The 22080-nt window shown below is 39.7% G+C and overlaps 1 protein-coding gene across 3 annotated transcripts in view; it reads left to right on the top strand.

Moving 5' to 3' along the window:
- Window positions 1-21220, top strand: part of PTPN1 (protein tyrosine phosphatase non-receptor type 1) — a 62507-nt gene extending 41287 nt beyond the window's left edge. For 2 of the 3 annotated variants that reach the window (XM_048820652.2, XM_048820655.2), the window contains exons 2-9: window positions 387-477; window positions 2716-2816; window positions 6465-6563; window positions 9832-9969; window positions 13127-13336; window positions 13928-14089; window positions 14946-15172; window positions 17646-21220. In XM_048820652.2, the coding sequence (XP_048676609.2) occupies window positions 387-477; window positions 2716-2816; window positions 6465-6563; window positions 9832-9969; window positions 13127-13336; window positions 13928-14089; window positions 14946-15172; window positions 17646-17853 (1236 nt within the window). In that variant the 3' untranslated portion in view covers window positions 17854-21220. The remainder of the gene's footprint in view (window positions 1-386; window positions 478-2715; window positions 2817-6464; window positions 6564-9831; window positions 9970-13126; window positions 13337-13927; window positions 14090-14945; window positions 15173-17645) is intronic. The other variant, XM_075118770.1, reaches the window with a different exon arrangement.
- Window positions 21221-22080: the final 860 nt, after the last annotated feature.

The raw sequence follows: 22080 nt of genomic DNA, 5'->3' as shown, positions 1-22080 counted from the left end.
CGATGAATAACTTTGTGGAAATATTTATGTAATGTCACATGTCTGCACAATTCTCTACATCAGGTAAAATATGTTCATCTAAAAGCACAATGTGTTGCAGTACTTCCTTTGTGAAAAGCTGATCACATATTAGCATAGCCAACAACGAGTCAGTGTCTTGTACTACAAGAAATAATCTTACCTCAGTATTTAATCTAAAACTGCAAACATTTGTTCTAAATAGTTGCTGTCCAAAACCCTCAAGTAAATTAAAATGCCATGATAAGCAGACACTTGCAGGTGACTACAAAATAAAATCAACATCCCCTCCCGCACAGACACACTGAACTGTAAGCTTTTCTTGCAAACTGCTGGCAAGTTCAAACATCTTAATTCTTTTGTTCTAGGATATCAGGCATGAAGCCAGTGACTTTCCATGTAAAGTGGCCAAACATCCCAGAAACAAAAACCGAAACAGGTACAGAGATGTCAGCCCCTGTAAGTATCCTTTTTTTCACAATTATTTGTAACAGACTGTTAACCTCTAAGAATTTGTGTCTCAGAAGGCACTTGGTTGTATATTTTGAATGGATGGCTATACATCCATGATTTAAATCTTGTCATTAATATACTTCATGACATGAGATCTGTCACAATACACCATAGTGTGGTATGTCATGGGATTACACTGTAGCGGTGTGCAGTAGCTGCAATGTTCATGGACAGAAGTCTTTGTGGGAAAGTAGTTGTCTCATGGTTAAATCCCAGGGACAGAGAAAGAGGATGGGTAGGATAGCACAAATCTGTTATCAGTATTAAATGTACAGTTATCCTCTCCATTAATGTAAAAATAAATATAGCATGCTACCAGTTAATATAGAATGTTTGTAGCTGTACAGAGACAGGAGGAATTTTGCCAAAACAATTTAATTGGATGTTGGTTTGAGAGGGAAAAAAGGAAGCAAAGAAACCAGCCTAGCTAGCTTTTAACTTAGTCACTTCAGAAACTCTGGTCTCCTTGTTTTCCTATATATCTGTTGATGAAACTTTATATTCAGTCCTCTAAGTCTCTTCTCCCTGCACAAAGTGGGTCATGATTAGGGCTTCTGATTTTCAGTCTTAACTGATAAACACTGACAAAACACCCTAATACAAAAAATGCAATCGGCGTTTATTGGATAAACACCCGAAATGGTTACTTGTATCCAGGACCTTGTTTGCACAGACTGGTAATGTGGATTACAGGGATGTGAGTTCTAAAGCGCACTAAAAAAAAAAGGAGATTGGTCCTGCTTTGAGCAGGGGTTTGGACTAGATCTCCTGAGGTCTCTTCCAACCCTGATATTCTGTGATTCTGTGAATTTCTTGCACAATAATTGTTCCTGCTGGTGTTCGTTAGAGGTTCCCTTGTACACTATAGCATATTGCTGTTTGCAAGAGCACTCTGTTAAAATACATTAGGGAACATTGCAAAGAGATTATTCATAGAAAGCCCTTAAAAGCTCCAACTTGGACCCTTACAAAACTCAAAGTTAAAAATAAACCCTGAAAAATTAAATTATAATAAACCAGAAACCCTAATCGTGATGCACTTTTGAGACTTTTCCCCTCATCCCAAGTGTGTATGTATTATGTCCTCTGTTTTGAGAGACAAGGTGGATGAGGTAATATCTCATTGGACCAGCTTCTGTTGCTGAGAGAGACGAGCTTTTGAGCTACACAGAGCTCTTCTTCCAGTCTGGGAAATGTACTCTGTGTCACAGCTACATACGAGGTGGAACAGGTTGTTTAGCATAAGTAGTTAGCACTGCTTAGAACAAACATAAAGAACAGTTGCAGTGTATGCTGCACTCACAGGATTCCTGTACATATTGCATCTAAACAAATATTTCCAGATACTGGAAAACTTGTACAGTCACTTTAGAGACTAAAATTCAGTTCAGCCTTTCAAGAAATTCAGTAGGGACTATAATGTTGCACATAGCTTTGCTTACTGATCACTTTCAGGAGTCTTATTTTTTTCTTGTTGACCATTGTTGATTTTGTTTTCCTTTAGATGATATTCCTTTCAATAAGTTTGGTTTTCCTGTAAAATGTGGAAATTCTTATGCATTGGGGGAATCATAAATACTGCAAGCTTTGGAACTAACAGAAGTCCAGTAAAATAAGTGTCAAGTAATTTTTTTGTTCAGTAGGTGGGGTGGATAGATTAGGAAAATTTTCAGTTGAATGTAGGACCTATCAGCAGAGGTTAAGGTTTCCATTTGATGGTTATCCTGCTGATACAGGCCACTTTGTTCAAATTTATCTATTATCCAGATTTTAAGGAACTGATTTTCACAAAGACCTGCAAAAATATGCATACAGTTGTAGAATTAGTTTGTACATGCTGATTGCATGTACAAGCAGTAGCTTGATATATAAATCTGTGTGCATAATTATCCGGTTTGCACATACAATTGTGATCATTGTGTGTGCAAAATACTCCACACTTCACAACTGTTTTTAATTGGGCCCTAATTGCATTATCACAATAAAATAGTGCTAATTATTGTCTGTTCCCAGTACAGCAAGTGCAAAGAACTTTTCATTCAGAAACAATTCTTTGTTACTATTTCGCTTTTTTGTTCTTTTAGAAAGTTACATTTTTGGTCCTAGCATTTGATGAAATTGGTCGTGGATCATAACATATGCATGAAGGCATTAACCTGTGTTTTCTGATTGTCTGTGCTACAGTTGACCACAGTCGAATTAAGCTAACCAGAGGTGACAATGACTATATCAATGCCAGCTTGATAAAAATGGAAGAGGCCCAAAGGAGCTACATCCTTACCCAGGTAACTACTAGAAAAAAAAAGCAACTGCAGAATAGTTGATAGAATAATTTATACCCTCTCTCAAACCAGCAGCTCCAAGAGTTTTTGTTAAACATGACTTTGCAAATATTGTATTGTCACTTGAGCTGCACATCAGCACTGACTCCAGTAGTTCAATCTGACTTCCTTGTATTTTTAGCCTGTGACTTTTTATCAACACTGCACCCTACTTTCCTAGTGTGGATGGAACACCTTTTTAAACATGAACCAAATTTTGGCTCCACTGAAGTGTATTGGAATTTCACTATTGACTTTTAATGGGACCAGGATTTGGCCTGACCTGTTTTCTAAGACATGGCCTCAGTACAGTTTCCAGATCGGCCTTTGGATTAAATGGAGGCTCTTGTGTTAGATAATAGTGCATCTGTCTCGCCACTTGAGAGACTGCATCCTTTAGATGTCAAACTTAAGTCTGTTGGACTTTAAACCCATCTAGTGGTAAATCCTGATTATCAGCAGATCTCTTAAGGGACATCTAAAACAATAGGGTAACTGGAGTTTGGCAGAAAAGGAAACTTGTATCTCAAATCCAAAATCCATACAGTAACATGTCTAGGTTTCTAATAAATCCAACAATAGGCACACACACACAAAATATAAAATCTCACAAATTAAAACCATAACTAAATTAATGCAAAGTTAATTTGAGAGTTCAGAAATTCCTCGCAACGTAAGACTCCATCTCTGTTATTACATCTCAAACTAATTTGTTTTTTATGCAAATACTTGGGACAGCCTGATTCACTGGGAAATGAAAAGTCAGGTGCTCTGACCATTCTCTTCCTTAACACTTTCATCAAGGGTTTGACATTTAGGCTATATTTGCCAGTTTGCTATCCCTTTGGTTAACTGGTCATGCTCCTTTACACAACAATATTACAAGGAATATTAACTGTAGATGCCTATATTCTTAAGTGTAGTACCAGTTAATATTCTGGTTTTGCAATATTTTATATTTGAAATCGCATCCTGCGTATACAGGCTGTCCTTTTGTATTTGTTTTTTAAATGCACGTTTCACTGATGAAACTGGAAAATTACAAGCTAAAGAACAGTGTAGAGAGGGACTTCCTGCTAGTGGTGAAATCCTTTATTAGTGCTACATTTGGGGGAGGCTATCATAAGAATGGCCATACTGGATCAGACCAAAGGTCCATCTAGCCAGTATCCGGTCTTCCGACAGTGGCCAAAGGAATGAAGAGAACAGGCAATCATCATGTTTGTTCAAAACACCATCAATTTTAAATCTAAATTAATCCCAGTTTAGTTGAAGCAGCTGGTATGGTAAATATTGTTGAAGACCATGCGATTCTATAGAATGTTACTTGCATAATCCTTGCTGATGTTGAAAGTCTAAATATAGTGACCACCCCGCTACACCAGACAAGGTGGTATATACATTTTTAAACAATTTTTTAACCAAGCAATTTAATACAGGTATTAAATAGGCTGGCAGCTCCCCTATACCCCCCCCCCCCCCCTCCCAAGTGCCTCCTGCCTGCCAGCGGACCCCACGGATCAGCGCCTTCCCCCCCTGCTCCTCCTGCCTGCGGCAGTCAGCTGGTTTGCGGCATCCAGGAGGCAGGGGAGGGGCCTGGGTGGCTGTGCGCCGCATCCTCGCTCTCCCCCCCCCCCCCCCCCCGAGCCTCCTGAATGCCACAAGACAGCTAATTGCGGGGGGGGGGGGGGGGGAGCAGGGGGAAGGTGCTGATCCGCAGGGTCCGCTGGTGGGCGGGAGGTGCTTGGGGGGGAGAGGGCTGCCAGCCATGGACAAATCAGGCGTTATAGGGGAGTATTGTACAACTTTAAACGAGCATGTCCTGTAATGGAGCAGGGACATAAGATCAAAACAATGTTAAGCGAGAGGACTTTGAGTACAGTAACTCCCCCCTTATAGTTATACTTTTAAGGACTATTAAAATCCTCAGTCCTCCAACAGCAGCACATTCCTGGACATGTAACTCTAGTGAAAGATCCTTCCTATGACTTCAATATAGATGCCTCAACACAGCAATGTAGTTCTCCACTAGCTGAGGTTTAAAAGTGTGTATTTTATCCACTGAGTGTAGGCTATATCACCAGTGTACTATTTAGAAGTAGTGAGGAATCTCATCTTTTAGTTTAAACCTTCAGGTCAGGCTGTTGGGAGCTATTTTCTCTTGTAAGTTTCATTTTAAAATAGTCAGGAAAAGTGTAGAAAAACAGATCTAAGATTTTTTTTTAATATTAAAAAATAGCACCATTGAGTTACATTTCCTATGAATCTAAACTTCTACATCTTTATATGTAATCAGACTGAATTATACCTTAATAGCATGACTTGTTAGTTGTTAACTCTGAGCCTGTGCCAGAGTTCTTGTTTGCCTTAATGTTGTTTAGACAATGAGATTTATGGTTCAGTTTCCTGGGAACAGTCATCTGTAATATTTGTGTGTGTGTTTTAAAAAAAAAAAAAAACCACCAAATTTCGTCGTCCTACGCTTATTAGATGAAGGTAAACTGGGATTAATATTTTTTTAGCAGAAGTCAAGAGCTCTTCCTCATTTTCAGAAAATCAACACCAATCTGTAGTACAGAAGTAGACTTTTTTTTTAAAAAAACATGAATTAATTAGGATCTGTGATGTCCTAGGAAATGAGGAAAAACAATTGTAGGTACAGATCTACTTGTTTTATTATTCAGGGCAAGGAAGTAACAGGTACACTTAGCTGATAGTTTATATCAGTTCTAACCCAGTGTTTCTTTAATCAATTTGAAATGAGGCCGCTGAGAATCCAGTTAGTCTTTTCAAGGACGATGCCACATTATTTTGTCTTTGAGCCATGAGAGGTGTGAGAAATGACAGCTGCACAATTTTGTTAGTCTAGGTTATCAAAAAAAAAAAAAAAATGAAAAAACAACAACCTCAGAGGATGTGTGGTGGTATTATATCTCCCCGCTACATAGATTAACTAACAGAGAGATTAGGGATAAAGGAAAATCTTGACACACAAGCGAAGGTGCTTTGAAAGTAGATAGCTTTGGGATCTAATGAAGAGGACTACCCCTTAAAGAACAATTGATAGAGGAGCTATTGAAGAAGACTAATGAATTCTGTATAGTTTGAGCAGTCCACAATAGTTGGCTCATTCTTTTGACTGACCATTGTTTGCTCTGCCTCAGTTAGTAACTTTGGCACATTATTACTAGCAAGGTCTTTATTACCTGTAATATATACTTACTGTCAATCACGGTGGCCCCAGTTTTGCAAACTACTTACTCTTAAATCCCGCTGACTGGGTCAGAGTGAGATTTCCCCCATTAGATTCCTTTTTTGCCCTTCCTGAGCAAATTCTGTGGTTTTGGTTTTTTTTTCTTTTTCCCACTCCCAGTTCCCTTCATGCAAATAAGACCATTTCTCTCTTCCTATTTTCTGTGGGGAAACAGATATAGTGCACACAAGCTAGTGACTTCATAGTTGGAAAATGGAACTTAAAGCTATTGTATTGCATTTCAGACTCTTAAAATGAGAAGTTACTTGCATGCATTAGGCTGTAAAGTTAGGGTACAGTGCTCTAATCTATTTCCACAGAAAATGTCGCTTACTCTAGAAGATTCTCTGTCTTCGCAGGGTCCTCTGCCAAATACTTGTGGTCACTTTTGGGAGATGGTTTGGGAACAGAAAAGCCGTGGTGTTGTCATGCTCAACAGAGTGATGGAAAAAGGATCAGTAAGTATATGTGTGTTTTTTAGCTGCGTGTATTTAAAAACAAATAAATAACCAAAACATAATGGTGGCAGAAAGATGCATATAAAGAATTTTGTCCAACAAAGCATATCTAAGATTCAGAAGCTGAATATCTGAAAATGGATCTTGGTTAACTGAGGGATATGTGGAAATTATCCAGTTCCAAATAGCAGATTGTAATTTCTTCTGAATTCAGCTATACTACGGGCTGAGTGCAACTGGAGTTTTCCATACAGGAACACTAACTTGGTTTCTCTCTTCAATCCTGCTAGGCTAGATGCTTATGTGTAGTTCCTCTTTGGTAATGGCTGGAGACTGGGGCCCTGGTTCCCATTTATATTAAGACCCTTTACGTTACTTTGGCACTATCCAGGGGCCTTAAAAGTAGTTGTAGATTAATTTATTGCCCCTAAGATCTAACAGTCTATATTTAAAGGCAGACAAAATATACAGAAAAGAGCAATGTGTAAAGAAACTGATCAGGGTGATGTTAGCTAACTTCTTGTTGTTTCCATCTCTCTTTCAAACTCTCCTGTGCCACTCCGTCTGATCTACATATTTCCTATGCTCATCAATTCACCCCTTCCCCCTACATACCTAAATTTCCCCATAGGTTGGGACAGAGAATGAGGGGAGTTAGACGCAGGGAATGATCACCAGAAAATAATTAGTGAAATATCTGGAAATCCACCAGCTATCTCTGTACGTATTGGCCACTTGTCCCTGTGGGGTGCAAAAGGGGCTCAGCCCTTCTGGTAAGCAGGTGGGGGCACAGGCTTTACTAATAGCTCTTACCACTTCTTATCCACCACATGAGCGAGCGGGAGGGATGGTTTAGCTTCCTGGCAGGTGGTGGGGGACATCCATCCCTAGGTCCAGGACTTGTTCTGTAGCCATGGGCTCAGGAGAAATTACCATAGTTTGCTTGTTAATGGAAGCTGCCATAGTGTGATCACAGTAGTGGGTCTGCCAATGGAGCAGATTTGATTCAAAGGTAATTGAAGATTGAATAGAACTGTACACTGAGATTTTTTTCAAAGGGGTAGCCATGTTAGTCTGTATCAGGAAAAAATAACAAGTAGTCCTTGTGGCACCTTAGAGACTAACAAATTTATTTGGGCATAAGCTTTCGCGGGCTAAAACTCACATTGTGGGTTTTAGCCCAGGAGATGTTTTTAGTTCCTTTGCTGACTGTAAGGCCATTTCAGAGGAGGGTAAGTGGGCATGTTGTGTCCACTAATGGGGATCTAGTGTTGGACACTTGCATAACCAGGAAAGAATTCCTGGTCATCAGGAAACCAGTTGTGCAAGTGAGCTGTGTTCTAACTCTGGTCTTGATACGAGTTTTTTGCTTTTTTTTTTAGTAATGGGAATAGTGAAATGTAACCTTCAAAGGGGATGTGCAGTAATTCTGTTTTAATCATCCTTCCCTTTCCAACCACATGCACTCTCTCTCTCCCTCTTCTCCTCTCCTCCCATCCCCCCCACCTCCCCCCAAAGTAACAAGGCAAAGAATTATCAAGATCCCTTAGGGCAGAGGGCTAATGCTTCTCAACAAACAGCAGTGAGAGATTTTTTTCAGTGGAACTAAGCAAAATGTTTGCAGAGCCATTTGGTGCAGAAATTAGACCTGAAACTAACTGCTCTGTTCTAAGATTTAATTTTTAAAAAATTGCAGAAGATTATAACGTATCCTTGCTTCATATTGTCCTCCTGCTCAGTATTTAACCAGTGTTGGAAGCACTGTAGGCCTTGATAATTTGTCCTACGATTCCTTCCCCATCTACCAAAAAAAAAAGCCATTTGTAAAATGTCTCAAACTTCCCTTAGAGGTAAAATACTCTTTTCGTCCCAACTCCCATTACACAGAAACAGCTCTCACATTTTATTACCATCCCATCATAATGATTTCCTTTTCATTGGTGATAAACTATGTAATAACTAGTTTTCTTATTTCAACTTTATTCCACTCCAAATTAAGGCCACTTTATTTACAATTTAATATAAGAAGCATTAGCTATGTGCAGTAATCCGTTTCCTGTGCAAACAGATTTGGAACACTGATCAAAATCCTGTTTTGGAGGAGCTTTGTTAAATTCTGAAAAGTAGCAGTTTAGTTGTCAACGTTCATAATATCCATATAGGTCTAGAGGTCAGAGACATGGTTGCAGACTTTATGTATACTGCTAACAAGATCCCTTAGTGTCATTTCCCCTTTGTACAGAGCAAAATGCACTACTTGTATTTTTGGCTGACTCATTTAAGTTTCTAGCATGTCAACAGTTTATTGGTGCAGACGTTCGGTTTCCTAGAAAATTATTACTGAGAAAATTACTATGTGCAGGCAGAAGCTAGGTAACAGGAATATTTGCAGACTCCTTTTTTAGCTCAATTAAAGTTTTCTAACTTTTAAACTGTGCCATATGGAATCACAATGATCTCCTAAGACTTTAACACTTGTGGGGAGTGAATGGATACCCCAAAATCTCATCTGACATTTTTACTTCCAAATTAGTAATGCTGTAACTTTCTGTATGTAGAATATTATGGATTCTATAAAGAAGCTTTCACATTTAAATTGTGCTGTCTTTTATTAACTCTTATTTTCCTATTGTGATCTCCTCCCTTGAGATGTTCAGTCCAACTTCATCTTATGTGCCTGTTGGTTGCAAAGTGAAACTGCCTAAAATCACGATCTCTGAAGTTCTTCTGAGTCCCCCAGCTTTTAAATGTATAGGAGCCAATTGAATCTTTTCATACTATACGGACTACTGATGCAGGGTCCAAATAAAAATACTGGGGTGCTTTTAATGAGATTTCCTGGGGGGCTGCTCTGACGTACAGCAGCGTTGCACAGCCCTGATCCCTCCCCCAACCTCAGCACACCCCTGTGCCAGGGATGAGTACAAGAGCTACATCCACCCTAAGGCACCTTTGTGCTCTGGGAATTTTCCAGGGGTGGAGTGAGGACCAGCCTCTGGGCCTTTGTGTGAAAGATACCAAGATGTGATGAGGTAGTACCTGCATGATGTACTGGAAGCAGGACGCCCTCCTGCAAGAACTAGCCTTTCTTTTTAGAAATGTATGTTTGAATTTATTGCAATATACTAGACCTCAGGGCTCCTTAGTGCCACATTAATACATGTAATTAATAATAACTTTAAAAATACTGGATTAAGGAACACTCCTTTTTTCTCACCTTTAGCATAGACCCAAGTGACTAGTGCTTTTCCTCTGTTTTCTTTTTTAGATAAAATGTGCACAGTACTGGCCACAGAAAGAGGAGAAAGAAATGCTCTTTGAGGATACAAACTTGAAGTTAACCTTGATTTCTGAAGATATAAAATCATATTACACAGTACGACAGCTAGAATTAGAAAACCTTACCGTAAGTATGGAAAGCATACCAGTCAAATAGTGTTGTCCTTGAATTCCCCATCATGGAGCTGTATTTCCTGATCCTGGTTTGTAAAGGCTTCCAGTACAAAGGGAATGGATGCTGAAATTGGGTAACATGCCCATCAGTGAATTAGGAGGTTCTCAATATGTTAGCGTTGCTCTGGTCTGTGAATGCCAATGCAATTTGCTCTAGACTGTACTGGTTGTGGGGATAAACACTTTTTTCAGCCTTTGATTTTCCCCAACAACATAGAAGTTAAACTCCAAAGTGTAAAGAATCAACATATATTAACATTTATGAGGTTAACTGTTGTAATTCAAAACACAATTTGAATGAATGGATATTCTATTGTGATGTCTTCAGCATTAGGCCTTCTCTACAGTGACAGCTACTTCTGGGGTATGTGTAGTTACACACTGCAATGAAAAGCAGGCTGCATCTAAACGTGTGTGTGTGTGTGTGTGTGTGTGTGGGGCAGGCTGGCCAGGGAGAGACAGCAGGGAGCTGCCAGAGCCTTTCCCCACTGCCAGACTCTTTCATTGTGTTCAGGAAAGGCTCTGGCGGCAGGGAGGCAGCGGGACCCTACTCTGCTAAACACAGCAGTGTAGATAGAGGAGGCACTGCTCAGGGAGTGTAGAGCCCTGTAGAGTACATACCCTAAGGTTCTGGAGGCATTGCTTAGATGAATAGAGTGAAGACACTCACTATCTACACTGCTATAGGGGGACATGCAGTGTATTAACTCACTGCCGCAGGTAGAGACCTAGTCTTAGATTCAGTGTGGAACGTTAGGGCAGTGTTACCTTTATAACATCACTGTGTAAAAGTCCAGTACCTCCGTACAGGAATGTCTGAAATCATGGCTCTTCCAAGCACTCAATCATTACCAGTTTGCTAAGGAATGTATACATGGAGCTTTTTAAAAAACATCTTCTGAAAACACCTTTTCTTGGAACTTGTGTCCTTATCATCCCTCCTACATGGACTTAAATCTTCACCTCTTCACACTGAAAGCCTTCAGCAAGGGAATCAGCAGCCTTCCTTACTTAGGGCTTGTCTGCACTACCAGGGTAAATCTACCTAAGTTACGCTACTCCAGCTTTGTTATTCACGTAGCTAGAGTCGGTGTGTGTCGATTTACCCCAGTGTCTTCACTGCACTGCGTCAACAGGAGGCGCTCTGCCATTGATTTAGTCTTTACTCATTCTGCTAAATTGACACCCAGCAGCGTTGGTCCCTGATCCTGCAATGAGCTCTCTGCAGGTGGCACTCTGTGCCTACATGGAGCCCACTGAGGCTCAGGCCCTTAGTTGCTAAAAGGGGACTCTCTATTTTTGGCAGTGACAAAATAAAACATTACAATGGGGGCAGTGGGGAACAGTGCAAAGCAGTGCTGGGGATACACTGCACACATGGATAAATACAGCAGAGAGGAGTCATAGCAGAATCATTCAGAGCAGAGGGAGGGGCGGGGCACTGAAACTATGCTAGAGGAGATTGGCTAAAGGGGCAGCTACAGTGAGCACATCTGATCAAAACTAACATCTGCATCTAGTTAAAATTGAAGTCCACAGAGCACCCCGAACCTGTGTTGGAGCAGGTGCGTGTGGACAGGTAGTGAATGTCAAATACGTTTTAGTGACATGCTAATTTCAGTTCTACTTTGATTTCAGTTTGCCTTTTTAGTTAGCTTTTTAAAACCTAGTACTGCCTGTTATTGGATAAGCACTCTGTCCGCCCTCACCTAATATTTGTAATCTCTCCTAAAGATTTAGCACCTTGCTTCTATGCTCCCTCTTGCCAGGAAGCTGAAAATAGGCCCATTGTCAGGTATAAATTTCACTAGCCAAACTATACTAGCAAGAACTCAGAATTTGTCAGAAAAAACATCCCAGGTTACAGTGTCTGTAGCAGACAAATTTCTAAAGCTTTGGTTCAAGATTTCAGGAGGCTGAGAGCATCAGTCTTAAGTCTTCTGAGATTGCTTTCAGCTTAGTAGACGTTGGTTGTGAAGGAAAAGACTGTGTTAATATAAGGTCCTTGCTTTGGACAGGTCTGAGCTGCTCCTGCAACTTGAGGTACCTCATTTTCCAAAGAGTTCAGCCAGCCCATCTATTGGAAGGCCATAGTGCCCATTGTATATGGGGATAAAATGAACAGCTGAACTATAAACTGTAAAATTATGCTGTATAATTTAGTTTTATCTAGTGTCCTTCATTCAAAATATCACAAGGCTTTTATGGTGAGAGTTTGTAAATTATATAGCTCCTTAGACATCCATGATATTTTACAAGCAAGTAGTGCTTTAGAATTGGGTTCAGCAGCTCTTAAATGCAGAATGGGAAAACTTCATAGGAAAAAGGATTGGGTTAGATTAAAGCAGGGATTGGCAACCTTTGGCACACAACCCGTCAGGGAAATCCACTGGCGAGCTAGGACGGTTTGTTTACCTGCAGTGTCCGCAGGTTCGGCTGATCGCAGCTCTCACTGGCCGCGGTTCGCCGTCCCCAGCCAATGGGGGCTGCGGGAAGCGGCGGCTAGCACATTCCTCGGCCTGCACCGCTTCCCGCATTGGCTGGGGACGGCGAACCGCGGCCAGTGGGAGCTGCGATCAGCCGAACCTGCGGACGCTGCAGATAAACTGTCCTGGACCGCCAGCGGATTTCCCTGATGGGCCGCGTGCCAAAGGTTGCCGACCCCTGGATTAAAGGAAAGCAGCAAATGAGCGAGCAAGCAAGTATTCTTGCTGAACGGTTAAAGAATGGAGACTGGAAGGATACAGTAATAGAATGGTGAGTAGGATTAGTCCATCATAAATTTAAAGGGAATCATTTTTCAAGGTAAGATTTGGAAAGAGAAAGCAGCGTGGCATGAATGCAATATAGGGCAGTATAAGTGAAATCCTGCCCATTTCTTTATGAACTGTAGAATGTAGATGTGTATATTTGCAGCATCAAGACTGATGTTGGAAATCTCTTTGAATGTAATATACTTTGAAAATTGGTCACTTACTAGGAATATGAATATGTGTTGAGTGGTATTCTTCCTCTGATTAGTATGTTGTTGCAGACAGTAGCTGTGCTTGAATACTCTTTTTAAATCGTATCTAGAGATTCTTATAGCTTGGAAACATTATATTTTACAGGCACAGGAAACTAGAGAAATTCTGCACTTTCACTATACCACATGGCCTGACTTTGGAGTCCCAGAATCTCCTGCTTCGTTCCTCAACTTCCTGTTCAAAGTGAGAGAGTCTGGCTCACTGAGTCCTGAGCACGGACCCATTGTGGTGCATTGCAGTGCAGGAATTGGAAGATCGGGAACTTTTTGTTTGGTTGATACATGTCTTCTACTGGTAAGAACCACTTACTCTAGATGGGAATAGGGAGTGAGTTACAACTTTGTGTAGTTACTTCTGGGAATTGCTTATTTGAAGCTCATGCGAGCCATGGCACCTTTCATGAATTGTGGTATATAGTGACACACATTCCTCTGAGACATTTGTCTCTTAACTTTTACTTTTGTCTTCGGTAATATTTTCATTCTAAAGCTAAAGCAAATTGAACTTTGAATGGGCCATTGTGGGAGTATGAAAGAAAACTATCACTGGTTCCAATTGGAGTGACTCGCAAAGTTAGGCTTTGTCTTCCCTGCTAAGAAAAGTGGTCCTTGCCTAATTTACCTTGAGATAAAACTAAAGTGCCTGATCTTTACTGTTTGTTTTTTACTTTGGGGATAGTTCACATGCATTAGTTATCCTGAGGTAAAACTGCATTTTTTTTTTTTTTAAAGCAGTGAGGGCCTGATAGAAGTCTCACATGTTACCTTCATCCCTATACCTGTTAACATGGGAACAGTTTGAAGCCTATGCAACAAATGAGTCGTTGTGTTGAAACACATTAGAGTGGGTATCTGTGTAAAGCAAGTTTCAAATCTTTACCTTCAGATGGACAAAAGGAAAGATCCTTCTTCTGTGGACATTAAGCAAGTTCTCTTAGAAATGAGAAAGTACAGAATGGGGCTTATACAGACAGCAGATCAACTTCGTTTCTCTTATTTGGCTGTTATTGAAGGAGCAAAATTTATTATGGGAGATGCTTCGGTGCAGGTGTGTATTGATTGCATATCATTTGTACATAGAGAAGGTGGGTGAGTTGGTTCAATAAAATATATTACATCCCCTACCTTGTCTCTCTCGTATTCTGGGACCGACGCAGCTACAATACAGCATACAAAAATATCAGTTGTAGGGTAAATTAAGATCCACAAACCTCATAATTACATGTAGCCAGGCAAATGTCATGAGGGAAGTTAGCATGGTTGAATAAGGTTAAGAGGGCTGAATGAATCATTAAAGTACACACGATCCTTGGCATGAGTATTGTACAGTAATTTAAATTCTTGAGTAGTGCACAGTACTCTTGGATCTAATGCATTGTTTTACGCATGTTGATGTGTTTGTATAAGTACAAATAGCCCACAATAGCTGCTGTCACGTGGAAAGTTCTCCTCCTTGTGACCCTCTGGGAAACAGTTGGGAGATAGCCATTGCTGTGTGAGCCTCATGATGCTGTTTTGCTAAGTCTTCTGTTTAGGCCCTTAACAATTTTCCAACATGCTGTAGATTCTTCCAGTGTTGTCTCCTTTGAAGCATGCATGTTTAAGTTACTGCTAAGTAACACTACAGCACAAAATGGGGTTCATGTTGCTACTTAAGAGTTTTTCATGTAGGTGAAGCACTAAATTAAATCTCCAGTTAATGTTTCCCATATGTGTGGTTGGGCTGTGGGCATACTGTTCAGATGGATTCACCTCTGCCCTCCCACCAACTAAACAGTGACCCTGAAAGTAAAACAATGACTGATGTGTAAAGCCTGTGTCATGTTAATGTTAGAATTACAGTGGTTTTAATATAAAATATATTATAATATAGCGGAGCTTAATAGCCACTTTCTTCTGTGTAGGAGCAGTGGAAGGAGCTTTCCAATGAAGACCTAGACCCTCCACCAGAACATACTCCCCCACCTCCGAGGCCACCAAAGCGAACATCAGAAATGCACAACGGGCGGATGCACGAACACACAGAGTTTTTCCCTAAGCACCAGGTGGTAGAGGAAGAGATCAGATGTGCAGTCAGCACTGTGGAGAAGATGGTACCTGATGGCTCATCTGTGCAGCTGGGTCCAGACAGGTAATTCAGTCAAGTTGTTTGTGTTGATGTTTTTGACTGTTCCAGGAAATCTGCTGTAGATTCACAGCTGTAAGTATGTAGAAATTTCCCTTGTTTGAGCCACTTAGCACCACCTGTAAAGCGTGTTGGACAGAACTTGACGCTTTCTTGTGACAGCGCTCCTAGAATAGGATTATAGCCCTTTATTTCCAAAGGCCCATGTGCTTGTTTAGGTGAGATGTGAAAAGGATACAAAAGCCACCTGACAGCTCTTGCTAGGCCATGATGAAAGATGGAGGAGGAGCAATGACTACATGGTTTAGCCTCACATGTAGGTGCATAAGGGGTTTGGTTATACAGGGCTCTTTTACATGTTAGGTGGATTGTCAGGCCTTCAGCTTGAAGTTAAGCCAGCTAGCTTCAACCACACCAATCAGTGCAGGTATCTGGTGCTCTACATACTTTATCAGATATATCCTGCGACATTTTCAAATGTCCTTTTAAGTCAGTTCAGTCCTCATGCTAGAATATAGGAGTGGATAACTTTCATTCAGTGTCAAAGCACCTGTTTGCCTTAAAGATGTAGTTCATCCAATTTGTTTTAAATCTACAGTTCTCTTGTCATATGTATCTTTCATGCTGGGCAACTATTTTTGCTTTCTACTACAGGTCAAATCAATTATAATCATTTAAATTCGCTGCCGAAGAGATTTTTTTTTTTTATTCTCCCTTTCAGGCTAGCTAGACTCAAGTATTTGGCCTAAAGAATAAACCTATAACTTGGGGGGGTGGGGAAATAAGGGTTTTTTGTGTTTAACCACTAGATGTCACTGCTGCTTCACCGGTCTGAAATATAGTATGCTATAAGAAAAGGAGTACTTGTGGCACCTTAGAGACTAACCAATTTATTTGAGCATAAGCTTTCGTGAGCTACAGCTCACTTCATTGGATGCATGCTTTGTGTGTATATAAAAAGATCTTCATTGGATGCATACTGTGGAAAGTGTAGAAGATCTTTTTATATACACACACAAAGCATGCATCCAATGAAGTTAGCTGTAGCTCACGAAAGCTTATGCTCAAATAAATTGGTTAGTCTCTAAGGTGCCACAAGTACTCCTTTTTCTTTTTGCGAATACAGACTAACACGGCTGTTACTCTGAAACCTGTCATAGTATGCTATGTTACCATAGATTCCAGTAGATTCTACTGTAACCATCCTTAGTTTTTAATGCACTGCATATTGATCTACTTCTGACAGTCCTTGTCCAAGATAGCCAACTGAAAACCCATTCTGGGAGGAAAGGGCAAGGGGTCGACATCAGAGTTTACCAGGAGAACAGCTGAGGGGAGAATTCCAAGGCTATCAGGCAAATAAAACACATGATCACACCTGGGACGCACCCAGTTTCGCAAGGGAATACTAGGAACAGGAGCATCTAACTTTCAACATTTCCTACAAAGTTCTGGAGATATTTTTTTGGCAAATAAATCTGGGAAACTTAGTGCCTTGAGCCACCCCGCCTTGTGAAACTGGCTGGAGAGTGACCCTAAGAGCTGTAAGTATTGACACGAAATGAGGCACGCTCAGTAGATTTTCCTCCCCTTAAGCTGGTCTCCATAATTTTTTTTGTCTATGAAAGGACATGCTTGCCCTGTAGTGCCCCCTGCTGATGACCTACGTGGGAGTCAGTGTGATGCCACATGATGGAATTACTGATTTTTTTTTTATTATTATTATTATTATTATTATTTTAGTTGCCTTTAAAAAAATCTAGGGAACTAAGCGCAAAATTAAATATAGAATTAAAACAACTTTAAGTTTAAGAAAAATAGTACAGTATGTGATCTTGTAATTATACTCTATCCTAATGCATACACACAAGGGGGCCAAATAAAGGTTAAACAAGCAAACTTAATTCTGGCGTTTCTTTACTTTTGAGTGCTTGACTTTGCAGCCTTAATCTCTTCATTTAGGAGCATGTTTTGTATAATTATACAGAGCTGAAGCCCTACTGTCTTGCTCCAACAATTGCGCACGCTTTGGTGATAACAGGTTCAGCGTTTTGGTGCAAGTAGTGCTTGTGTGTTTTTATGGGCCTAGAATAGTTTTGAATATATTCACGGTCAGGAATTCCTATTTGTAAGGATGATTGCCGGATGTGTGGCCTTGAAGTGGAGAATCTGAACTGGGTAGATGCTTGAGTATCATCAGGGATATGGCAATCAACTTGGGATAAGAAGCAACTTGTTTACTAGCAACACCCAGATGATTAGGGCAATAAATATCAGTTTAAATCTCTAACTGAAAGCCCTAACTATAATCTTTAAAAGGATACATCTTGTGCATCAGGTGTAAAATCTCTTGCTGATAACTGATCTACATCTTCATCTGTAAGTGTCCATGAGGTGTCTGGATTGGGCCTCAGTGTCTGCACACCTTCCCCCTCAAGGGGAGAATACTATACTGAATATTTATTTCTTCATCCCTCAGCACTAGTCAAGACACTGAACCGAGGAGGAGAACTGTTGGTGAAAATCTGTGTGCCTCGCCCCACAAAGAGGAGCCAGTGAAGTCAGAAAACATAGAAGAGGATGATGAGAACATGATGACAACTTGGAAGCCATTTCTAGTGAATATCTGTATGTTCACTGTCCTCACAGCAGGAGCTTACCTCTGTTACAGGGTATGTTTTCATTGATGGACATGTCAGCAAGATTGAGTATACAAAGAACAACAACAATTTGACCAGTGTGTAATCCGCTTCTATGAAAGAAATCTAATTGAGGCATCTGAGCCTTGTCTCAGTGGATATATACCTTAGGTTGAAAGGCTGGAACTTTTGGTTAGGGCTTAAAGAGAGAATTGATGCACTAGGGTTTAATTTAGCCCTGTGGTCCCAAGAACATAATATTCTAATCTCAGGGCCTTAAAATATTCAGGAGTAAGCAGAGAAAATGCCAAATAAGTCTTTTTTTTTCTTTTCCTTTTTTCTTTTTCTTTTTTCTGGAATAATAGAATTACAACACATTGTTGTTTTTAGCCTTTTTTAAAAGCCAGTTCTTTTTCCTTGTGTTACTTCAGAAAGAAACTAGGCGCAAGTGAAACTTGCTTGTACTCTCCAAGTGTTGTAACCAAATACATGATTTATATTATTACTGAGTTCCCAAAAAGAGAGAGAATCCACATATCTGAAGAATGTAAACTTTTTGGTCTCACTTCATCTGTTAAAGACTCAGTTGTGGGCAGTGCCTGTGGTATTGATATATTTAATCATGGCATAACTGTTCTTAACTAGCTTCTTTTACATATCTTTATAAAAACAGGCTTCTGCATTTGCTCAGGGTATCCCAACATGTCAAACATTGTGTTTTTTTAAAAAACAAAAAGTATTTCCCCATTGACTTTTTTTGTTGCACTCTACTTGCACCTATGCCTACTTACATTGTACCAATCTCTGTAAAGTTGTTTTTACCTTTATATTCTGGGATGTGGGGGAGGAGGGAAGCAGGAAGGGAAATTCAACCAAAACATGTCCACCAGCATTTTACAGCTGTTCAGCTGGCATTTAGAAGGACCAGTTTTTAAACTTCATCATTTGGATCGTAAAAATGCAGTTTCACTCTAAACCTGGCTTGTAAGGAGTAATGTGCTTTGTGCACAAACCAGAGGGAGGAGGAGCGTACTCCAGGATGATGTGAGAAACTATTTGGAAAGCATTTCAATATATCCAGAGCAATTAATGCCTTGGCAGCTTCCTTAACAAACTTAAAAGATCAACAGAAGACCTGTTGGTCTTTGAACATACCAGTTGGCTTATCATGATGCAAGCGATTGTGTGATCTTCTTTTAAGTAAAGATTTCAAAATTGACTTTAGTTTGGTTTGAAATTATGTTGTTAAATGATTACTGGGGTAGTGGGGCATAAGTGCCTGAGGCCTTGCAGCTCTGCAGATGTGGGTGTTCCTATCCTAGCTCAAAGTGAGAAAAGAGCTGGGTGGTGTAGAGTACAGATTAGGACAAAACAACCGAACAATGGCTCAGTTGGTTGTGCCTACTCAAGAGAGGCCCAGGACTTGAATAGTGTTAGGAGTGCATCAGCAGAGCTGTGACTGGAGGCTTGCATTGCACTAAACCTAATTCTCATCAATGCTGTTAATCTTTTCCTTTCATGAGTACGAAATTCATACATTTTAAACAATAGAGAAAATCTTTGCTCATAGGGCAGAGATTAGAAGCAAATTCACTACTTAAAGCAGTAGTGGTTATAACTAAACCATGATGACTGATCTGCAAGTGTTACTAATCAGTGCTTTTAAAATGCATTCTGGTTGTATAGCACTTAACCACCGTTCTCAGTGTAAACATCTTTATGGAGTATATTGTGTAACAGTCCTTTCACTCCATATTTATTTTTTTCAAAGCTGCCAGTAGCTCTTGCTCTTTCCTTAAATCCATAAGGTGTTGACTTGGGGTGGAAGGGTTGTTTTTATTTGTTTTGGGGTTTTTTAAATGTTAAGCTTGCATCAAGGGCTTCTCAAAAGTACAATAATAATAAATCCTCAGGTAGTACTGGGAATTAAAAATTTACCTGTGAGACTGTTGGTCAGACCAGTACTTGAAAGGGGGAATATTGTAAGCAGTCAGTATTTAGTATGTTATTGGAAACATGAAAAATTTGAGTATAGAAAAATGATATAATATATAATGGATCATTTGTGTATTTAAGATACAGTATGTGATTGCTTTGTCCCCGTTATTCTCTCCATCATCTGGTAGAATATTGTTGTAAGGCAACATTTGTACCCCCTTTGTATTAGAATGCATGTAAAGTCTTCTAGTGTCCTGATTAAATACCATGTGCTTGAAAGATGAAAAAACTTATACTTCTGCTTACTGATGTGCCCAAATTATATTTGCATGATCTGATCATTTAAGTGGCTGTGGTTCAAAGGGTGTTGCTGAAAGTGTCTTCATTCAGCGATACATTGATTTGGTGTTTATCAGGTAACGTACTTGCCTAATATTTGGCACGATTTTTTATTGAATTTCTGCATACTCAGTGTAACCCGGTTGTTTAGCATAGTTCATTTCAGCTGAGTAAGTATAATACAGACATTCCAAAGTGTGTATTAAGCCATATTCACACCTCACCTCCAGTCAATTTTGGCAACAAATATCTCAACAATTTCAGAATGACTTGCTGTGCTGCCTTCAGAAACTTGCACTTGGGGAAACTCTGCTTTTGGAAAGGTCACCAATAAAGCAAGGTTTCAAGTGAGTACTTTGTGCCATCAGGCCCTACTTAGTTTGTTTCTAGCCATCAAGACTTGTGAAATAAATGAGTGGCCTATAAACTGAATGGAACTTACAGTATTTTCCTCTATTTGGACAAATGTAAATATTGGGGTTGATGAAAGTATGGAATCCACAGTTGTACTGTATTTTGCAATTTTTCCCACAAATTAAAACTTAGACACATCTCACTGTACAGAGAGACAGCAGCTCTAGCTAATATGCCCCTTTCTCCCAGCTAACTTTGCTACTTGGCTTTCATCTGTTTGAAGTCAAGGGGAGGCCTTGGACTGTAGTGGGAACATACAGTGGAATGCCCTATAAGCCGTGAGGTGTGTATAAGGCTTATAATGCTAAACTGTAAGCATTTTGTTTTGATGTCCTGTATATGTATGTAGTAGTTTGGGTGTGTGTATATACAGTAGTGTTTCAAAGTGGGTGTATTGATTAACCTGTTCTTGGGAAAAATGGACAAATATCCATGTTAAAATTGTTAGAAAGTTAGCTGCTCTGCTATATGCCTTAAGCAAATATTTACTCATCAGGTCTTTCTTTTTTTACAGATTGCCATAGAATAAACTTTTTTAAAAAAATATAAAAAAATAAAAAACAAAAGCTAAATGTTTTGGTATAATACATTTTCAGGTATCTTGTCTTTTGTGTAAGGCGCTGCAATGACCTCAGTTTTCAGTAACTATACAGTTTTTCAATTTCCCATACAAGTTTTCAGTTCTCATTTTAGTTGCAACAATAAAATTTTTTTAAAGAATGGATGTATGAGTCTTTCCACTTCCTGTTTTATCACAGAGGTAGAGATGATTTAGTCACTCTAACAAATTTAGACCTTTAGGTTATCAACAGGATTTCACCTCCTACTGATTATTTTGTGATTTCTCACGTTAATAGAAATATTAAGAATATTTCCACTAGTGCAGAAAACTTGCTTTCAGGTCAGTAACTAGATGTCTGCTGTAAAATAAAATGCATTTTCACTACAGATCTGCTTGCTCATAGATGTTCAACTGAGTTTAAATATGTAGTGTTTCGGTCCTATCTGATGTGCAACCTGCAACATTAAAGATCTCTAAAGCACTATAATTGTTCTTACAACAGTTTACTAGCTGTGGATTGACTTGCTAAATTTGTTCTTCAGGATGGGACTATATGCTACAGCAACCTGTACAACAAGGTTTCCTGCAGATGTAAATATGACATCTCCAAGTATTCTGGGTGCTTTTTCATAGACTTTTTAATGAGACAAGCTTTGGGCCTTTTGATTACCGTTAGATCAATGTCCGTTATGAGAGTGGTGATTGTACACATTCCTCTGCTCTGTATGTGTATATAGTTTAAGTAAAGCTGCCTGGAGATGCCAATCCCAGTAATCCCTTAAAAAGACGTGAGAAACACCAGTGTCGAAGAGATGGGATGTGACACTGAGTCACGTTAGTGTAACTGCATAAAACCTAGCTCAGACTGCAGCTTGGATCAACTTCGTTCTTGTATTGTAATCCTCTCTCACTTTTAAACAAACTCTTCCTTGTTCTCTTGTAAGGATGAAGTTATAATATATGCAAATATTACAACTGTGTGTATGCCCTCTGCTTGTAAATGTCTGCAAATTAAGTGGAGT

The sequence above is a fragment of the Caretta caretta genome, chromosome 13 (genome assembly GCF_965140235.1).
Source record: "Caretta caretta isolate rCarCar2 chromosome 13, rCarCar1.hap1, whole genome shotgun sequence".
Lineage (NCBI taxonomy): Eukaryota > Metazoa > Chordata > Testudines > Cheloniidae > Caretta > Caretta caretta.
This window is presented reverse-complemented; position numbering and strand designations above follow the sequence as displayed.